This window comes from Colletotrichum costaricense, assembly GCF_030867565.1.
Source record: "Colletotrichum costaricense strain IMI 309622 chromosome Unknown Scaffold_2.1, whole genome shotgun sequence".
In the NCBI taxonomy this organism is placed as follows: domain Eukaryota; kingdom Fungi; phylum Ascomycota; class Sordariomycetes; order Glomerellales; family Glomerellaceae; genus Colletotrichum; species Colletotrichum costaricense.
The window spans coordinates 249,791-266,019 of NW_026848231.1; the positions used below are offsets into that span (position 1 = coordinate 249,791).

The 16,229-nt window shown below is 54.0% G+C and overlaps 4 protein-coding genes across 4 annotated transcripts; 1 reads left to right on the top strand and 3 right to left on the bottom strand.

Annotated features, from left to right (window-relative positions):
- Nucleotides 1-3,566: 3,566 nt before the first annotated feature.
- On the top strand, nucleotides 3,567-5,534 carry CCOS01_01691 (aminotransferase class I and II; the record flags this gene model as incomplete). The annotated part of the gene is made up of 1 exon (XM_060449884.1): nucleotides 3,567-5,534. The coding sequence occupies one exon, from the start codon at nucleotides 3,567-3,569 to the stop codon at nucleotides 5,532-5,534; it is 1,968 nt and encodes a 655-aa protein (XP_060318534.1).
- Nucleotides 5,535-7,447: 1,913 nt separating this feature from the next.
- Nucleotides 7,448-7,754, bottom strand: CCOS01_01692 (uncharacterized protein; the record flags this gene model as incomplete). Its single annotated transcript, XM_060449885.1, has 2 exons — nucleotides 7,448-7,558; nucleotides 7,647-7,754. 2 exons carry the CDS (start codon nucleotides 7,752-7,754, stop codon nucleotides 7,448-7,450), a joined length of 219 nt encoding a protein of 72 aa, XP_060318535.1.
- A 1,160-nt stretch (nucleotides 7,755-8,914) lies between these two features.
- CCOS01_01693 (alpha-L-rhamnosidase A) lies at nucleotides 8,915-11,298 on the bottom strand (the record flags this gene model as incomplete). Its single annotated transcript, XM_060449886.1, has 2 exons — nucleotides 8,915-10,115; nucleotides 10,325-11,298. The coding sequence occupies 2 exons, from the start codon at nucleotides 11,296-11,298 to the stop codon at nucleotides 8,915-8,917; spliced, it is 2,175 nt and encodes a 724-aa protein (XP_060318536.1).
- Nucleotides 11,299-12,239: 941 nt separating this feature from the next.
- CCOS01_01694 (SH3 domain-containing protein) lies at nucleotides 12,240-15,851 on the bottom strand (the record flags this gene model as incomplete). Its single annotated transcript, XM_060449887.1, has 5 exons — nucleotides 12,240-12,302; nucleotides 12,357-14,257; nucleotides 14,310-14,892; nucleotides 14,944-15,509; nucleotides 15,824-15,851. 5 exons carry the CDS (start codon nucleotides 15,849-15,851, stop codon nucleotides 12,240-12,242), a joined length of 3,141 nt encoding a protein of 1,046 aa, XP_060318537.1.
- Between the last annotated feature and the right edge of the window lie 378 nt (nucleotides 15,852-16,229).

Here is a 16,229-nt window from a genome sequence, read left to right on the forward strand (position 1 = left end):
TGCTTCCATCGCCAAAGTCGAGGGCGCCCTGTGCACGCAGAATATGGTTATGCGATGGGACCTCACGTAGAAACTGTTCAGCCAAGTGAGTGCCTTGATTTGCTGGGGTCAAGTCACTTGTTGAACCGTCGGTGAAGCCGACTGGCAGGGCAAACGATGCTCCATTATGTCCAAGGCACTAGTGGACGAGGGTATTGACAACAGCATTGAGTTGGGCAGAGATGGGCCAAATAGCTGTATGCATTGTGTCGAATGCATTGCCGGAAAGACACGTCCAACGCAACTATTTTGGTGATAACGTCACTTTGACCCTTCCAGACAAGTCATCGGACGGCGTAAGGTGAGGAGGAGGGCTGTCGACAAGTATGGGAACAAGGGGGTTCCATGGTGAAGTGCTTCGCTGGCTTAGCAAGGCTGGCAGGCGACTCAACTTGGAACCATGGATAGGGCGGCGGGAGGTGAAGGTGAATTCTGACTGTTTGGCCAAAGGCGGGCCGTTGGACGATGAATTGTGCGACGACAGGGTCCTGTAGTGGTAGCAATAGCCGGGGGAGAACAGGTTAACGGCACTGGCGGGAACTTGGAAGCTCTTTAGCTCAGCTCTTCCCGTCATGCACAGCAGAGCTTGGGACGTGGAGCAGTGAAAGCCTCGCGGGATCTGCGTAGGCTGGACTAGTGCAGGATACCGAGGGTCGCATTTTGATGACATGGTCGGGTAGACGAAGAAGCGGATGACTATGCCTCGAAGCAATGCCAATGCTCAATGGCGGCATGGCTTGATGCTAGAGCGGTTGCGAACTCCAGAGCATCCGAGAGCGAAGGCGGGTGAGGGAATCTTGGTCCTTGGAAGAGGGACGGCGACTGCAAAGAAAGAATTGTCCGATCATCAGTCATCGAGAGTCCGGTGCGTCCGTCTCGGCCGTGTCGTCCGGGCAGCCTGTCAGGCTTCGATTCGCCCCTCCCCCTTTTCCCGCGCGTGATCTGATGGTTGCTTCCTGCTTCCTGCTTGGTGCCAATGGTTGACTGGATGGGTGCCGAGTTGAGTAACGCGCCGGGGCCAGACGGGATTTGCCCAACAGCCGATATCACATTGGGTGGGTGGATATGGTAGTGGATCAAAGATGCAGCAAACGTGGTTCGGCCAGAGCAAGGCAAGCCGCAAGCCGCAAACCGTAAAATGAGTTGAGTTGTTAGTCGCGAAGACTGGCCGGAACATAGCAGACAAGGTTGTGGATATCAGGTAGGGAGGGTACGGAGTATTCGTTGTGTCGTTGCTTGTGGAAGGGCCCGCAGAGGGGGTCTGACACTTGGACATTGAGTGAAAATCCAAGAATAAGGATGATTAGGAGCCAAAAGTTGTAAGCCTCGCTTGACTGTCAGAGGCAAGCAGCATAGTAGGCATTAGCGGTTGGGCTAGGGGGCCAAATGCTGGTGTGTGTGATACCTATGTGCGTGTTCAAGAGAGCGATCATCGTGAGTCTAACAGTAGGAATTCTAGGCGAGGTACGGATAGAGAGACAGGCCAATTGGAGGCAAGACAAGAACGAAAGAAAGGACCGTGCAATAGAAAGACGAACAGCGGGCAACCCGGACGTGTCGGAAGGCCAGGGGTGAGAGGCGGGAAGAAAGACAAGAAAAAAAAGACTCGTCGAGGTGTGCGAGAATGAGACCTGGGAGTCGATCCTCGAAATTGAAATGATACGCGCTAACGGGGAAGAGAGGAAGAAAAGTCACTCGCATCGCGGCTTCCACATGAGTTGCGCGGTGGGCAGAGAGCCCCATTAATCATCACAACGGGATGGGGGGGAAGATACTTTGAGGCTGCACCTTATTATGTGCATTCCAAAAGTACCTTTTTGATAACATGCTGTCGTACTAGGGTCATACAACCTGGAAGGCACGGATGCTACACAGTAAGGTACAGCCCGTCCACGCGGTAATTTTCCTCACCGTCGTGGATCTCCTCTGCATTATCCGTATTGTGTTTTTTTCTTCTTCCTTCCTCGTCAGGGTCATTGCCTTTATTTCCCAACTTGTGCCCTCTTTCCTTTTCAGACTTCTTCTCTTCCTTCTTCCTCTTCCCCTTCCTTCCTCTCCAAGCTCACATCATCCTGTGGTTCCTTCCTTTCATTCCCCGTCCTAACCTTCCCTTGGACTCTGGAGCTGCCTTCCCGAACAGCCCGACAGCAGACCAATCGCAGGCCTGCATCGATCGAGAAGAGAGGTCCAGACACCACTTCGACGCCATAGGTACCTCGTCACCTGCTTTTCGCCGTTGGGATACTTAGGCCACCAAGTAAGGTACCTTTCCAGGTTGCCTGTCTCGACTCTCAACACACTCGAAAAAAGTCACCTCACTTTCAAGGTCCTTACCTCATCACTGCGTCTACGTACTCCGTACCTTACGAAGTACCTTAGCTCATCGCTCATCAACGCGCCTCACCTCAGTGCAACAGCTGCAGCACCCACCCGCACCAATTTTACCTAAAATCACGGTCCAATCCCATCGCGCGACAAGCCGAAATCGACAATTTGCCTTTTCCTCTTTCGCTCCCGCCATCTCCAACAAATCTCCCTCCATCCTCCCGAGTTTCCATCCTCCTCAGCACTCACTCCTTGCAGTTGCAGCCCCTTGCAGCTGTTACAAATTCTGCGAGACTTGCTCGGTTCACCACCTTTTGCCGTCTGCATCTTCTGTTTCTCAACGGGAAACCCCATTCTTCAGATTTGCACCAAACCTGGAACTCTCGCCCTGAGCCACTACAGAGCCACGACCTCTTAATTGCATCCTCGTTGCTCTCTCGCGCCCCCCTAACCCCCTTTTCGCTTTCGCCTCCTCAACTTCTTGCTTTCTCACAACTTGATCAATCGCAAAAGCAAAAGAAGTCGCCAAAGAGAAAAAAAAAGATTTCCTCGGACCTACACGACTGTATCTCCAACCTCCAACTTTCGGCCACTTGAGCACCAGCTGCTTAAAGCCTTTCTTGGTGAGTGCTTGACCGTTAATTCATCATCATCATCATCATCATCACCTTTCCTCCAAAAACAACCCAATCCGAGGACTCCGGCGCCTCGATAGCCTCTGTGGCTCCCCCAAGCGTCTTGTTAGCGCTTCATCTGTGTCTTGTTTCGTGCTTCCATCAAACCGCCGCAAGAAGTCGGAGGTGAGCCCTTGGCTATTCGCACTTCTAGCGCGCTCATCTTAGTGGTCGCCTACTCTGTGCCTGCGACCGCGGGTGCGCCACTGACACTCTGACCGACAATTTCCCTAATTCTCAAACCACCAACCATTTTTGTTATCTCTTCCACAACATCCGGGCCTCCCGTCAGACTTGCATTTCGTGCTGACCGATCGTCTTTCTTCTTCACAGCGCATCAATTCTCGGTTTCGTCAAGGAAAACAGCTTCGTCCTCGTTCTCTCCCTCAATTCGGTCTTTTCCTGCTCCATTGCAGACTTCGAATACCCCTATTCCAATCGCCACTGAGTCGACCATAGACAGCCACGCGCTTCTCAGCAATGCCCCGTAGAATTGCGAATCCCTTCTCCAACGCTCATTCACCCGCCATGCCGCTCTCCGAGAAGGAAAGGAGACCTTCTCGTTCCGGCAATCGCATCACCAACTTCTTTACCTCCCCCAAGGGCGCTAAGGATAAGGACCACCAGACTGCCCAGCAAGCTCTCCTCGCCATGCAGCAGCAAAACATCTCGTCCACCCAAATCACCCCTTCCACCATCTCCCTGCCTACAATTTCGCTCTCAACTGCCACCGCTGGCGAGCCCGACACCACTGACCCCCCTACAACCCTCTTTTCGCCTCCCTCAGCCGTCGAGACGGAGAAGAAGAGGCGCTTCGATGCTCAATTCGGTCCTCTCCTTCACCCTACCCACCGATACGTGAGCAAGTCCAACGATGGCAAGCCCTTGGACCCGCCCATCATCGATGAGCCGCCCTACTACTACATCCTCACTACCTACATCAGCTACCTGCTTCTCATTCTCTTCGGCCACGCCCGCGATTTTTTTGGCAAGCGCTTCGGCGACAAGAAGCATTACCAGGCTCTCAAGCCCCAAAATGGATACGCTCCCTTGAACGAGGACTTTGACAACTTTTACGTTCGTCGTCTGAAGATGCGCATTGACGACTGCTTCGCACGACCCATCACCGGCGTTCCCGGCCGCTACATTACCCTCATGGATCGCGAGTCTAGAGACTACAACAGAACCTACAACTACACTGGCACACACACCGAGACATTGAACATGAGCTCCTACAACTACCTTGGTTTCGCGCAGTCGGAGGGCCCTTGTGCCGATGCTGTTGAGGAATGCGTCAAGAGATACTCTCTCAGCACTTGCAGCCCCCGCGCTGATGTCGGTACTTCGGACTTGGCTCTGGAGGTCGAGAAGGAAATCGCCAGCTTCGTCGGCAAGCCCGCTTCCATGGTCTTCTCCATGGGTTTCGTCACCAACGCTAGCTCGTTCCCCGCCCTCGTCTCCAAGGGTTGCCTCATTCTCTCTGACGAGCTCAACCACGCTTCCATCAGAGTCGGTGCTCGTCTCTCCGGTGCAGTCATCTCATCCTTCAAGCACAACGATGTCGTCGATCTCGAGCGCAAGCTTCGGGAGGCCATTTCTCAGGGTCAGCCCCGCACCCACCGCCCTTGGAAGAAGATCCTGGTTGCCGTCGAAGGTCTGTACTCTATGGAGGGCACCATGTGCGATCTCCCCGGTGTCATGGCATTGAAGGACAAGTACAAGTTCTACCTCTTCATCGATGAGGCCCACAGCATTGGCGCCGTCGGGCCTCGTGGCCGTGGTGTCTGCGACTACTACGGTATCGACCCCGCCCGTGTCGATATTCTCATGGGCACTCTTACCAAGTCTTTCGGTGCCAATGGTGGCTACGTCGCCGCTGACAAGAGCATCATCGACAAGCTCCGTAGCTCCAACGCCGCGACCACTCTTGGCGAGTCGCCTGCTCCTTCCGTCCTCATGCAAATTCTGGCCTCTCTCCGTTTGATCACCGGCGAGCTCTGCCCCGGCCAGGGGGCTGAGCGCCTGGAACGTATTGCCTTCAACTCTCGCTACCTACGTCTCGGTCTTAAGCGCCTCGGTCTCATCGTCTACGGTCACGATGATTCCCCCATTATCCCCGTCATGCTCTACAACCCCGGAAAGATGCCCGCCTTCAGTCACGCCATGCTCAAGCGCAAGATTTCCGTCGTTATTGTCGGCTACCCCGCAACGCCTCTTATTAGCTCGCGTGTCCGATTCTGCGTCTCTTCAGCCCACAACAAGGAGGATCTTGACAGACTCCTGGCTGCCGTTGACGAGGTTGCCGATCAACTTCAGATCAGATTCTCTACTGGTATTGCTGGCGGACAGGAGCCTCTTCCCGAAGGCATCACTCCCGAGACGGAAGCTGAGTGGCGCAAGGCGAACGGCACGGAGGGCATGTACAAGGCTCCCCGCTGGAAGCTCGAGGATGTCATCGCTCGTGGAGTTCAGGATGCCAAGATGCGCCTTCGGTAAAGCAAGAGTCATTCCAAATTTGGAGTTAGCAAAGAAAAGATTCACGACTGTTCGGACCTTTGGGTCTGGCCATTGACGAGACGCGGACTGGACGGAACGATGAGGCAACGTCTAGGGTGGAAGAGGGAGTTTGGTGCCCTGTGTTCAATTCTGCCGGCTTCGACCTGTTTGCATGATACCTGTGATATCAACTGTCGAGTATCTATTATACCTTGATTGGGGAGCCTGCATGGCCTTGGCGTTTTTGGGAGTAATGATCGGAACAGCGAACGAATTCATGTGCCACGGCACCGTACCAACATAACTAGTAGTATTAGGCTCTCAAGAGCTGAACAATATAGACGACAACTAAGGTACCTTAGAGTAATGCACATATCCTTCATTGGAGATTATATACAAACTTTGCAGTGCATGTGTACCCTTGCTGGTGATGTCGAGGGGATGCCTATCAGCCCCGTGGTTATATCCATATATTGGATGTCCAAGTGCTGAGTGCCCAAACACTGATAAGAGGACTCGGGTTAATGTTGAAGTCGTGGCAGCTGAAAACTCTCAACCCCACAGCCGTCGGCAGACCACACAATGGCCCGCTTGAAGAACAGTATGTATGATTGTACAGGTGAGACGGGAAGTAGGGAATGCGAATATACATAGAGAAAGGGCGGCGTATATTCCGGAAGACAGGCTCCACTATTGGAACGTAGGTAGGCATATGAGAAAACTGTTTTCGTCCTCCTAGCACCATCGGATGAGGAGACTTCTGGTGCAGTAGTTGCGACTGATCACTTTCAACCACACACAAAGGGACTCGACCCCCGGTGGCTTATTTTGTTTTGTTGAGCTCTGGGTCCGAGTCATCATACAAGTGTTTATAGTCTTTTTTTCCCAGTGTAAACAAGACCTATGGGTTATGCTTGATCTGAGGCTTCGAGATGGAGGTCCGCGATGGAATATCTGCAAGCAACCGAATATTAGACACTATCCATATTGCCATGTATGTGAATAGTTGGGTCTAGAAGAACAGCAAGAAGAAAGATCTACTCGAGTCAAGCCAGAAAGCCCCATATTGGGATTATATCCAGGGCAAGTGGCTTGGTGGGAATACAGCTTCAATCTCTGCATCTTCAAGAAGCGAGTGGGAGAATCCGTCTTTACGTATAGGATCAGGAATTATTCCAGGGGTTTCAGAAGGTTCGTTGGAGTGGGCAAGTTATATACACCTACGTCTACGCAATCGTAGTCCAGGTCTCATCAAACGGACTTCAGTCTCCCGAAAGCTGGCGCTCCGCAACATGATCTTGCAACACCGATGAAGCTCTCTACTTCTTGCGCAGTACAGCCGCTCTCTGACTGGTGGCAACGAGGATGAACAGCTCACGAGGACAACGGCCACTCATATAGCCGTCCGTCTCTAATACGGGAAGCGAGGACAACGTCAATTGACACCTTGAAAATCCGACAACTCCCTTCTTATGTCTCCGTACTCGGAACACCTGGTTCGATTTGTGCTCTGTATTTTACAGGTCGGCAACCGTTCGCCGTGCGTATACCTGGCAAACTGATCTACTTGTACCCCTCCCCCTGGGAAATCTGGATGAAGCATATTCCTCCCCTGATTTGCAAATCAGCCAAAAACCCCCTCCCAACTATCTTTCTCATCCAAGACAGAGAGCGAAGCCCCCTTCCCCCCAATTTCGGGTCCAATCGCCCTCCCGAGCGAAAAAAAAAACCCAATGGCCTTGAGAACAGCGCCGTAGCTCTCTACTTCACGAAGCCGAGAAGCCACTGCGAACTTCCGCCATGAACACGCAGCCTTAGCAATTTATTTGCCGCACCTACATGTCTCATGTTAGCTTCTTTACCCCCTTCAAAGAACACACCTAGTCGGGGGTGTATTTTTTTCCTCTCAAAACCTACTCAGTACGGGAGTTGCCGGTGGTCTGGCTGACGCACTCCGCGGGCCACTTGGAGCCGCCGTCGCACTTGGAAGGGCATCCGCCGGCGCCGAGGCCGCTGTCAATCACCTAATTGTCGAACCCCAAGTCAGTACGAGAGCCGAAGGTCACTACTCAAGACCATCGAGAGTAGGGGGCCGGGGGTTTGCGAACGTACACAGCAGTGGCTTCCATCCTTGTACTTGCACTGGTACCAACCGGCGCAGGCCTCGGTGGTGGCGAAAAAGGCCAGGAAGGCGACGGCGGCGGAGATGATGCGAACCATTTTGAAGAGGATTGGCTTGGGTCTTGGGGATGGTGATGAAGATGGATGCGGAAGTGAAGCTGGTGTTGTCTCTGTGCTGATGATTGTCTGAGGAAAGGGGAAGAGGCAGCTGTATTTATATTCGATCGAGACTCGCAGAAGATGGTCATATCCCCGCAAAGGTGCCCTCCTGTTCTCCTCAAAGTCGCCGGGTTGTTCGTCCACCGAGATCCTCGAATGGATGCATTCGCCTGCCCATTTCTGCGTTGGGATACCCTCAAACTTTGGGGTATGCGTGTTAGAGTGACCGGTAATGAAGAGATACGGAACTCAATCCTCCTGACTTGTGTCAGTGATGGAGTAAATTCCGGTGTCTTTTCGAGTCTATACTCCACATGACCTTTTTCAGCAAAAGCTCTACTCTCGTTGAAGGGTCCTAGTACATACAGTATACAGGTAAAGAGATATGTATATGCTAATATACACTATTAAAGGGCAATCACGTACAGAGACATTTGCAAAGGGTGGGATTTCTTGCGCACATAGTGCCTAAAGTGAGAAAGAAAAAAAAAACTTCACATGACTCCTTACGCAGTTATCGTGAAGAGGTTCTAGCCTCTGGGACGTCAGCTTGTCGGAGTCTCCGCGACCTGTGAATGAGGCTTAAGTCCGCGTCCGGGTCGGTGTAAGGAAAACCTAGCACATTACCTGAAGGCCTGTCACATTACTTGGAAAGACGGTGAGTATTGATGCTGAGTCAATGTAAATAGGCCTCCGTAGTGACTCCATCGTGAAGTCTTGGCGGATTACCAGGAGACGGGGCGGGTCGGTCGTAGGCGGCGAGGCTCCGGTGAATCTATGAGTAGTTGGGTCTGAAAGCGGTCCGCGAGGGCCCCGATAGCACGGGGTAACATAGTACAGAAGAGATCTACAATTTAGAGAGTGGAGTTTCCCTTGAGTCTGGAAGAAGTCTAAATTAGGTTGACTCGAGTGGGTTCACGATACTATCAAAGTACCCGGGGGCCTTGGTACTGCTTAACTCTCCGGTCAAGCTTTCCTCCTACAACGCCAATTTACAGTCAATATAATTAATCACTTCCTGATTGACGATCGTGGGGACTATTGCCACATTTGGATTGGCATGTTGTTCGGGGCAGGCAACGGGATTGATCATTCACCCTTCACAAACCTTCCTCGACAAGTCGAACAGAAATGGCCACCCCATCAACACCATCTCCCCCTTCAACCTCAACCCAAACCTTTTCCCCCTCAAACCTCGCCCCAACCCCGTCACGCCCACGATACACAGCCCTCCCGCCAACATCAACAACCACATCCCTCACCCTCACAGGAACACCAACAACGCCCCTGGTGCCCCTCGCAGCCCACACGACAATCCTGAACTGCACTCCCTCACCCGTCCCAAAATCCTCCCACTCAACCCGGATCCCCTCCCCCTCGGGCGTCGGCACAACACCCCTCGCCCACTTCAACCCGCTCACCTCAGGAATGACACTCCACGTCCGGAACCCAGGCCCCGTAGGCCTCACCCCGAGAACATACCCACTCATCAGCGGCACAACACCCGTAGACCACCCGTGCGCCATACTCGTGAACCCGTCCTCGTAAGGCCGTCCATCCGGCCCCCCGATCCCCTCCCAAAACGTCACGCCCGGATCCTGCCCCGCCATCCACCCGTACAACCTCCGCATCTCCTCCACGGCCGTCTCCCCGACCCCGGACGCGAACCGCGCCGCCATCTCAAAGTAGGAGATGAAGGCGTACACCCGCTGACTGAACCCCTGGCCCACAGCATCCGAGTCGTAAAATGCGTTCCCGTAGGTCCGCGACGCGGCGCCGGCGTAGTACGCCAGGATGCCCCTCGCCGTACTCGTGTCCACCACGCCGCCAGCGAGAATGGCGAGACTGTTCCCGTCCTGCGCGTGCGCCGCCACAAACTCCCCGGCTCCGTCCGTCCCGTCCCAGAACGCGCCCCTCGCCGTGTCAAAGTTGCGTCTGGCCAGCGTGGAGGCGACGTCGTCCGCCCTCGCTACCCACCGCTCTGCGTCCCCTTCCTTTTCTATCTCTGCCGCCATTTCCGCGGCCCGGCGTAGCGCGAGGACGTAGAGCGCGTTGTAGTACGTCACTGGCCCCTGTCTCGGCAGGAAAGCGTAGTCGCCGTAGCCCGAGGTACCATTCAGGCCCTTGGTCACGAGCCCGGTCTCCGGGTCCGTGACGGAGACGTACCATCCGTCTAGAACGGCGACGAGGTTGGCGTAGTAGGTTGAGATGTACTCCACGTCGCCCGTGTACCAGACGTAGTCGTGGCTGCAGACGACCCACCAGAGGGGGTAGTCGAACAAGGGAAGCGTGTAGTTCATACTTCACATCCCGTCCCAAGCATTAGTTTCCCAGGTGAAATGGCTTAAGCAGCGTCTAGTACAAAGAAGAAAAATGAAGGAGAGAAGATGGGAAAAAAGACTCACATGCTCGCCGGCGGAATCCACCCATCACCCCTCTGATGAACCGCCAAATCCACCAATACATTCCTACTCGCCTCGCTCAACATCCCATTCCCATGCGAAACATACCCCGTCAGCGCCGCGACCGCCAGGTCCCCGACGTACGGATCGCGATCGCGCTTCGGCGCGTCGTGCAGCACAATCTTCCCCTCGAGCGTCTCGCTCGCCGCGCCCCGGGGCTCCGCGTCCTCGGCGCCGCGGAACTCGTCGACGCAGAGGTCGTTGGTGTACACCCCGTCGAACCACCACCGCGTCAGCTCCTCGTCGCTGCACTCGAACCAGCCCCGAAAGGTATCGGGCGTGCCGTGGTAGGCCGAGAGCGCTAGGGACAGCGACGAGATATTGACCTGGCCTTGTGGGGTTGTGTGCGGCGCGTCGGAGGGGAGGGCGTCGAGGTAGATGCGGAGGTAGCGGAAGCCGTGGAGGCCGTCTGCGCAGACTTGGCCTTTGCCTTGTTCGTTGGTATACTGGCATCCGTGTTTCGCGGTCCAGGTGTAGTTGTCCTTGGCGACTGCGATTTGGTCGCTGCCGGGTGTGATTGTGTCGCCGTTGTAGGAGCGGGAGAAGTCGCTGACGTTGCTCAGGAACTGTAGTGTCTCGGAGAAGGCTAGTCTGATGCCGGGTCTGCTGCTGCTGTCCTCTTGGTCTTTTCTCTCATCGTTTTCGTGACCCACGGTTCCGGAAGTAGACGAGGACGACGACCCGGCAAAGGAAATTGAAATAATACCCACAGTATTCTGTCCAAAGTCGACCGTCACGGAGGGTGCCTCATCTCCCGCCGAGTCACGAGTAAAGACCGTGGGCCCGCCTTCGCCGTTGATTAATCCCGACGGATTAGCGACGTCGCCGCGCGTGAGGTCAGGAATCACCCGCGCCGGGTAAATCGTCCTGGACTCGCTCGCCCGGACATGTCGGTGCCAGCTGGGCACCTCCTCGCGGCGAATAGACTCATCACGAGGCGTGCTGCTGCCTCTCCAATGTGGGTTTATGACATCCCATTGGCCGGTTACGAATGCAAAGAGGCTTGTCCATAAATTCGGCATTACGGCTTCGTCATGAGTGGAGGAGCGAGTGTCAATGACGTAGGCTGCTTGATAATCTGTCCAATCGACTAGTGAATGGGCTTTCGAAACAGAAAAGAGAAATTAGAAAATGAATGAGCAACGTGCTTTGATGAATTTGATGGATGAGCAATAAGTTGAGTGAACATACGAGTCGAGGAGGACTAAGGTCGGCGCGGGTGGGAATGCGGAATGCGGGGTCCCGCCCGGCGCTTCCCCAGATCGGATGATCTACGAACGGCAGTTGGCTGTAGGTAGGCTGAATCCACAACCCCAGCCCATTGCGGACCGCGGCCAACGATAGGGACTCGCATCTTTACACTGAGCCAGTCTCAATTCCACCAAATCCATACTACGTACAGCACGGAATTATAGGTTCCTAATACGTGCTTCCGCAGCGTTAGATGGGAGTATTTGATCACATTCATCTTTGCACATGCCACATTGTCGTTTTCTTCAGTTGCAACAAGAATCCCTGGTAACTTCAAGACAGACAATCAAATGGTATTAGACAGCACTGCGTCTCAACTGTCTCTATCGCCTCAATGCCACACCAGCGGCGCGATGAATGACCCCAATGCAAAGTGTCCATGTCCATGCCACGACGCTCCGAGTGGGCATCGTGTCTCTAAACAAAAGGAAGAGAAGAAAAAACAAGGGTTTCGAGGTAGCTCAAGACACCCCTATGTGAAGACCTTGGTATGTCCACGCATCTCAAAAAGAAGTAACAACTGCGAAATGCATACGTGCGCGCAAAGTATCCATGGCGCTAAGGTTCATATCAGCGACCATGTTTCAATGTGTCGTCCATCAATCCATAAACCTTCTCAATCCCACCGCCTGTACCAGGACGCCGTCAAAAAGCCAAGAAAGGTAATTTTACACTTTCGCTGTCTGTTAAACATGATGATCGTAAAGAGGCCTTATACAGTGCCTCGAAGTCTTTGCTTGCGTGCCAGCCAGTCGCCAAGCATGTTGTCAAGTTGCTATACAAATGTCAGTCCGAAAGCTCATGGAACTCCTTGTGTATCTCGACTTACTGTTGTAATTTCCGCCAACTTGGCATTCTGTTCGCGGAACAAAGAGCCTGCGACGGGGTGTTCCGGTCCAGCAGGCGCCACCTCGCTCTTGTCGTAAACAACGACCAGCATATCTCGGATATCCGAGCTCGAATCGAAAAATGCCCGAAGCTTCGCATCATTCCAGCTGCTACCGGTAGTGCTGCCACCCGTGGATGTTGAGCTGGCAGTCATCGAATCTTGAGCGCGATGTCTGCCTGCCTCCTCAGCGTCAATGAGCTCTGGCGATGGTGACGTCGAGTGGCCTTCTTGACTGGATGTATCCACCATGAGCGCAGGAGGGTTATGCGAAGTGACCGGCGACACTTGCACGGGAGATTCGGAAAGTCTATCCTTTTCGCGTTCAACAGCGGTAGGCTGAGGCTGAGGCTGTTGAGATTGCGTAGGAGTAATTGTCTTGTCCGTCTGAGCGCTGGCAGCACTCAAGTTGCTCATGTAGCTGTCAGGGAAGGCGCCAGGCAAAGGCCGTTCCAATTTCTCTTCCTTGACAATCTGATGTGCCTGCTGCTGCACAGGTGGCTCGGCAGACTCAACCTCCTCCCCGGAAGAGTCAAAGTCATCAAGTTCAACTCGAGACTTCGCCTTGGTGACCTTTTGCGGCTTCGGTTCACTATTGCCACTCCTCGACGGGATGATCTTGGATAGGGTCGACTTTTCTTGGGGCGGTGATCGAGTCGTCTCTGGAGACTTGATCCGCTGCTGTTGAATAGAGAGTTCTGGATCCGAAGAATCATCCTCCACAATGCGCATAGAAGCGGGAGGTACGTTCGAGACGTTGTTAGGGCGGCCCTCGGAGGAAATGAATTCTGAAAGCTCCCTGGTAGCAGACTTTTGCGGCGTTGCCGCCCCATTGAGTCTCGCAGGAGACGGCTCGACTCTCGGCTGTTGCTTCTGGAGCTTGCTTGTGCTCCGTTGGGGGCCATCGCCTCTCGGGGACAACGGTTCCTTCGGCTCCTCTTCCCGACTCTCACGGCTTTCGCGACTCTCTCGGTCCTGAGATTCTGTAACGATATCCATCGATCTCTTGCCAAAAGACTCATCGTCGTCGTCCGCGGTCTTCTTCTTGTCCTTACGCGAGAAAAAACTCCGAATGGTGCTCGTCTTCTTCTCCTTCTCCTTCTTGTCCTTCTTCTTCTTGTCCTCCTTCTTATCCGGCTGCAGCTCCTTGTCCATCTTGTCCAAACTTGGCCGTTGCTTGACCTGGACGCTTTCCGTTGTCGAGGGTCGCGACCCGCTGTCGTCACGAAGCAAGTTAGGCGTAAGCGTGATCTTCTTGGTCTCGACCGTTTCGTCCTTAAAGAAAGAGTCGGTGTTCCTGACGGTGCCGTTCCTCGACCTACTGGGACCTTCTGGTTTTTCGAAGATTTCGCCGCTGTCACGTTTCGAGTCATCCTCGGGTGCCTCCTCCTTCTTCGTCGGTTCCGCAACGTTGACCTCCTTCGTTGTCGCCCTTGGCTTGAGGGGCTCCACCTTGGCCGTATCGTCATCCATCGTTTCCTCTGTTGCCTGTTGCGACGTTTGTTGTTGCTGCTGCTGCTGCTGTTGCTGCTGCTGTTGAGCACCCTGTTGTTGAGAGAACAGCTCGTCGACCTCGTCCTCGTCCGAGGAGTAATCATAGTCAGAGTAATCGACGAAAGTCGGGGCGGCGAACGCGACCGTCTTCTTCTTCTTCCTAAGAGCAGTCTTGAAGGTGCTCTTGGACTTTTCCCCAGACTGATCTCCGAGCATTGTAGCGGAAAGCTGATCTAAGTCAGAAAGGTTCATCTCTTCCATGGAGGGAGCGACTACGTCTATATTCCTGTGCTTGTTCAAGCGCGCCAATCTCTCGGTCGGCGTTTCAATGTGCTCTGCCGGCAGATAGCCTATTGTTCATGTAAGGAGCTGCTCTTTGAACAACGCTCAAAGGGTCCTTACCAATGCTGCTGTCCTTCACCACACGGACCAGCCACCAGTAGCTGTTGCTGTCATCCAGCAACACCATGGTGTCGCCCTTGGTGGCATTTGCTTGGCCCTCGACGGTTGCGACAAAGGTGTGCAACGCGTAGACGAATTCGAAATCGATGTCCTCTGGTTCGTGTAAGCACTCGTTGCCCCAGCCACAGGCAATAAACCTAGAATCATCAACAAGAGAAACATCGCCGTCATCATCATCTTCATCATCAATAGAGGGTTCGTATGGGATCGTAAGCGGGATGCCGTCATCGTCAAGTCCACCAACTGCCTCGTCTCTTTCTGCCCTCTCCATCTCGGCACGCCGCTGCGCAAAGTCGTCGTACACCGGTTCTCCAGTTTTCCGCACGCGAAGCGGACGAACCACAATGGGTCCATGCTGTGCAACACTCTGCAAGTCAAACTTGGCTGCATGATTGCTGCTGTTTTCCTCCTGCCAGTCAAGCCCGTCGTTGCATTCATCGCTGTTTTGTTCGTCGTCATAATATTCGTCGGTATACTGTTCCCCGTCGAATCGGTCGTCGTCGTCGTCGGTCGTATTGCGATCCTATTCGGGATACTCACCGCGAAGATGATGATGATGGGTTGATGTCTTGACAGATGCCTTGCTATGCTGCCAAGAGAGGTGCGCTGGGAGGTATTCAAGGGATTCGGTATAAGGAGAAGAGGACCTTGCCTCGCTGAAGGAAGGGGAAACGGGGGAGGCGTGATCTCGCATGGCGGGTAGAGAGTCGACTCTACGCGGCCATGATTGCGGAGGCATAATCGAAGTGTACCCACCATCTTCAATCGAGGGCGAACTCGAAATCTTGTCCATCATGTCGTCGTCGTCCATGCTCTCGTCGGTGTCGTCCATGTTCCCGTCGTCCGAGACACCTCCATTTTGTGCGACAGCCAGCGCATCTTGCTGTTGTTTTTTGCTTGCGTCGTCCATTGTGCTCCCAGTCAGCTTCCTCGAGACCTCTCCCGCGAGATCGTCTTCGTCGGAGATGTCGTCGTCGTCGGCGTTGGTCCAAGATAGCCTCGGGCTGCGCGCTTGATCTTCGGCGGATTCCTGGGCGACTTCTCGAAGAGTCTCGGCCTGGTGCGGACCGAACGAGCCGTTGGGCGCCCTGCTGTGGTCTTTCGCTGAGGGTGCTTCCGGGTTTTGCAGATCGATGGTGTCTGTGAATGCGACAGAGGAGGCCAATGGTCAGCGTGACATGTCAAGCAAAGAAACAAAGCTGCCGAGTATATTCTTTTTCCTTCCTTCTTCCTCTTGCTCTGGCCAAAGGGGGGTGGGAGGAATTCTGTGAAATTGATCGTCCGCGGTTCCAGCCGTTAGACCAAGACGGGTTCAGGCTAGAGCTCAGACACAGAAAACCCAGAGCCGAGTAGGAAAGGGGGAGTTTTGTGTTTGGGGGGAGAAATTATGTGGTGCGACAGGAGGAATGGGCAGCAGGCGCAGGCGCGGTTGTTTGGGGGTCGCATAAACTTACCAGCGCGAATAATGTGAGGTCTCGTCATGTTGGATCAGGTCGTGGGCCAGCACAGCCAGCCGAGACGGTTGTGGGAAGGTTGTGGGAATTGTGATTTTGTGACGGGATTACTCGAGTCGTGAAGTGGTATGTTGTGGTGCGGCGTATGGATACACAGTTGAGTGTGCAGTGCAGACAAGAGGTCGTTCCGTTCACAGTTCCGTCTGGATTATTTTTCCTTTGCGCTTGACGAGCCAACCCCCTTTGGACCCGTCAGTTGGTACGTTGGAGAGACCCTGGTCGGCAGACGACGTATGGAGGACGGTTCGGAAGTGTATCATGGAGCGAGGGTGCCAAAAAAAAAGCTGGGGCGGTTGGCAATTGCCAAGAGAATGGGATGGGCGAAGCGTACGGAGTATGCGTAGCG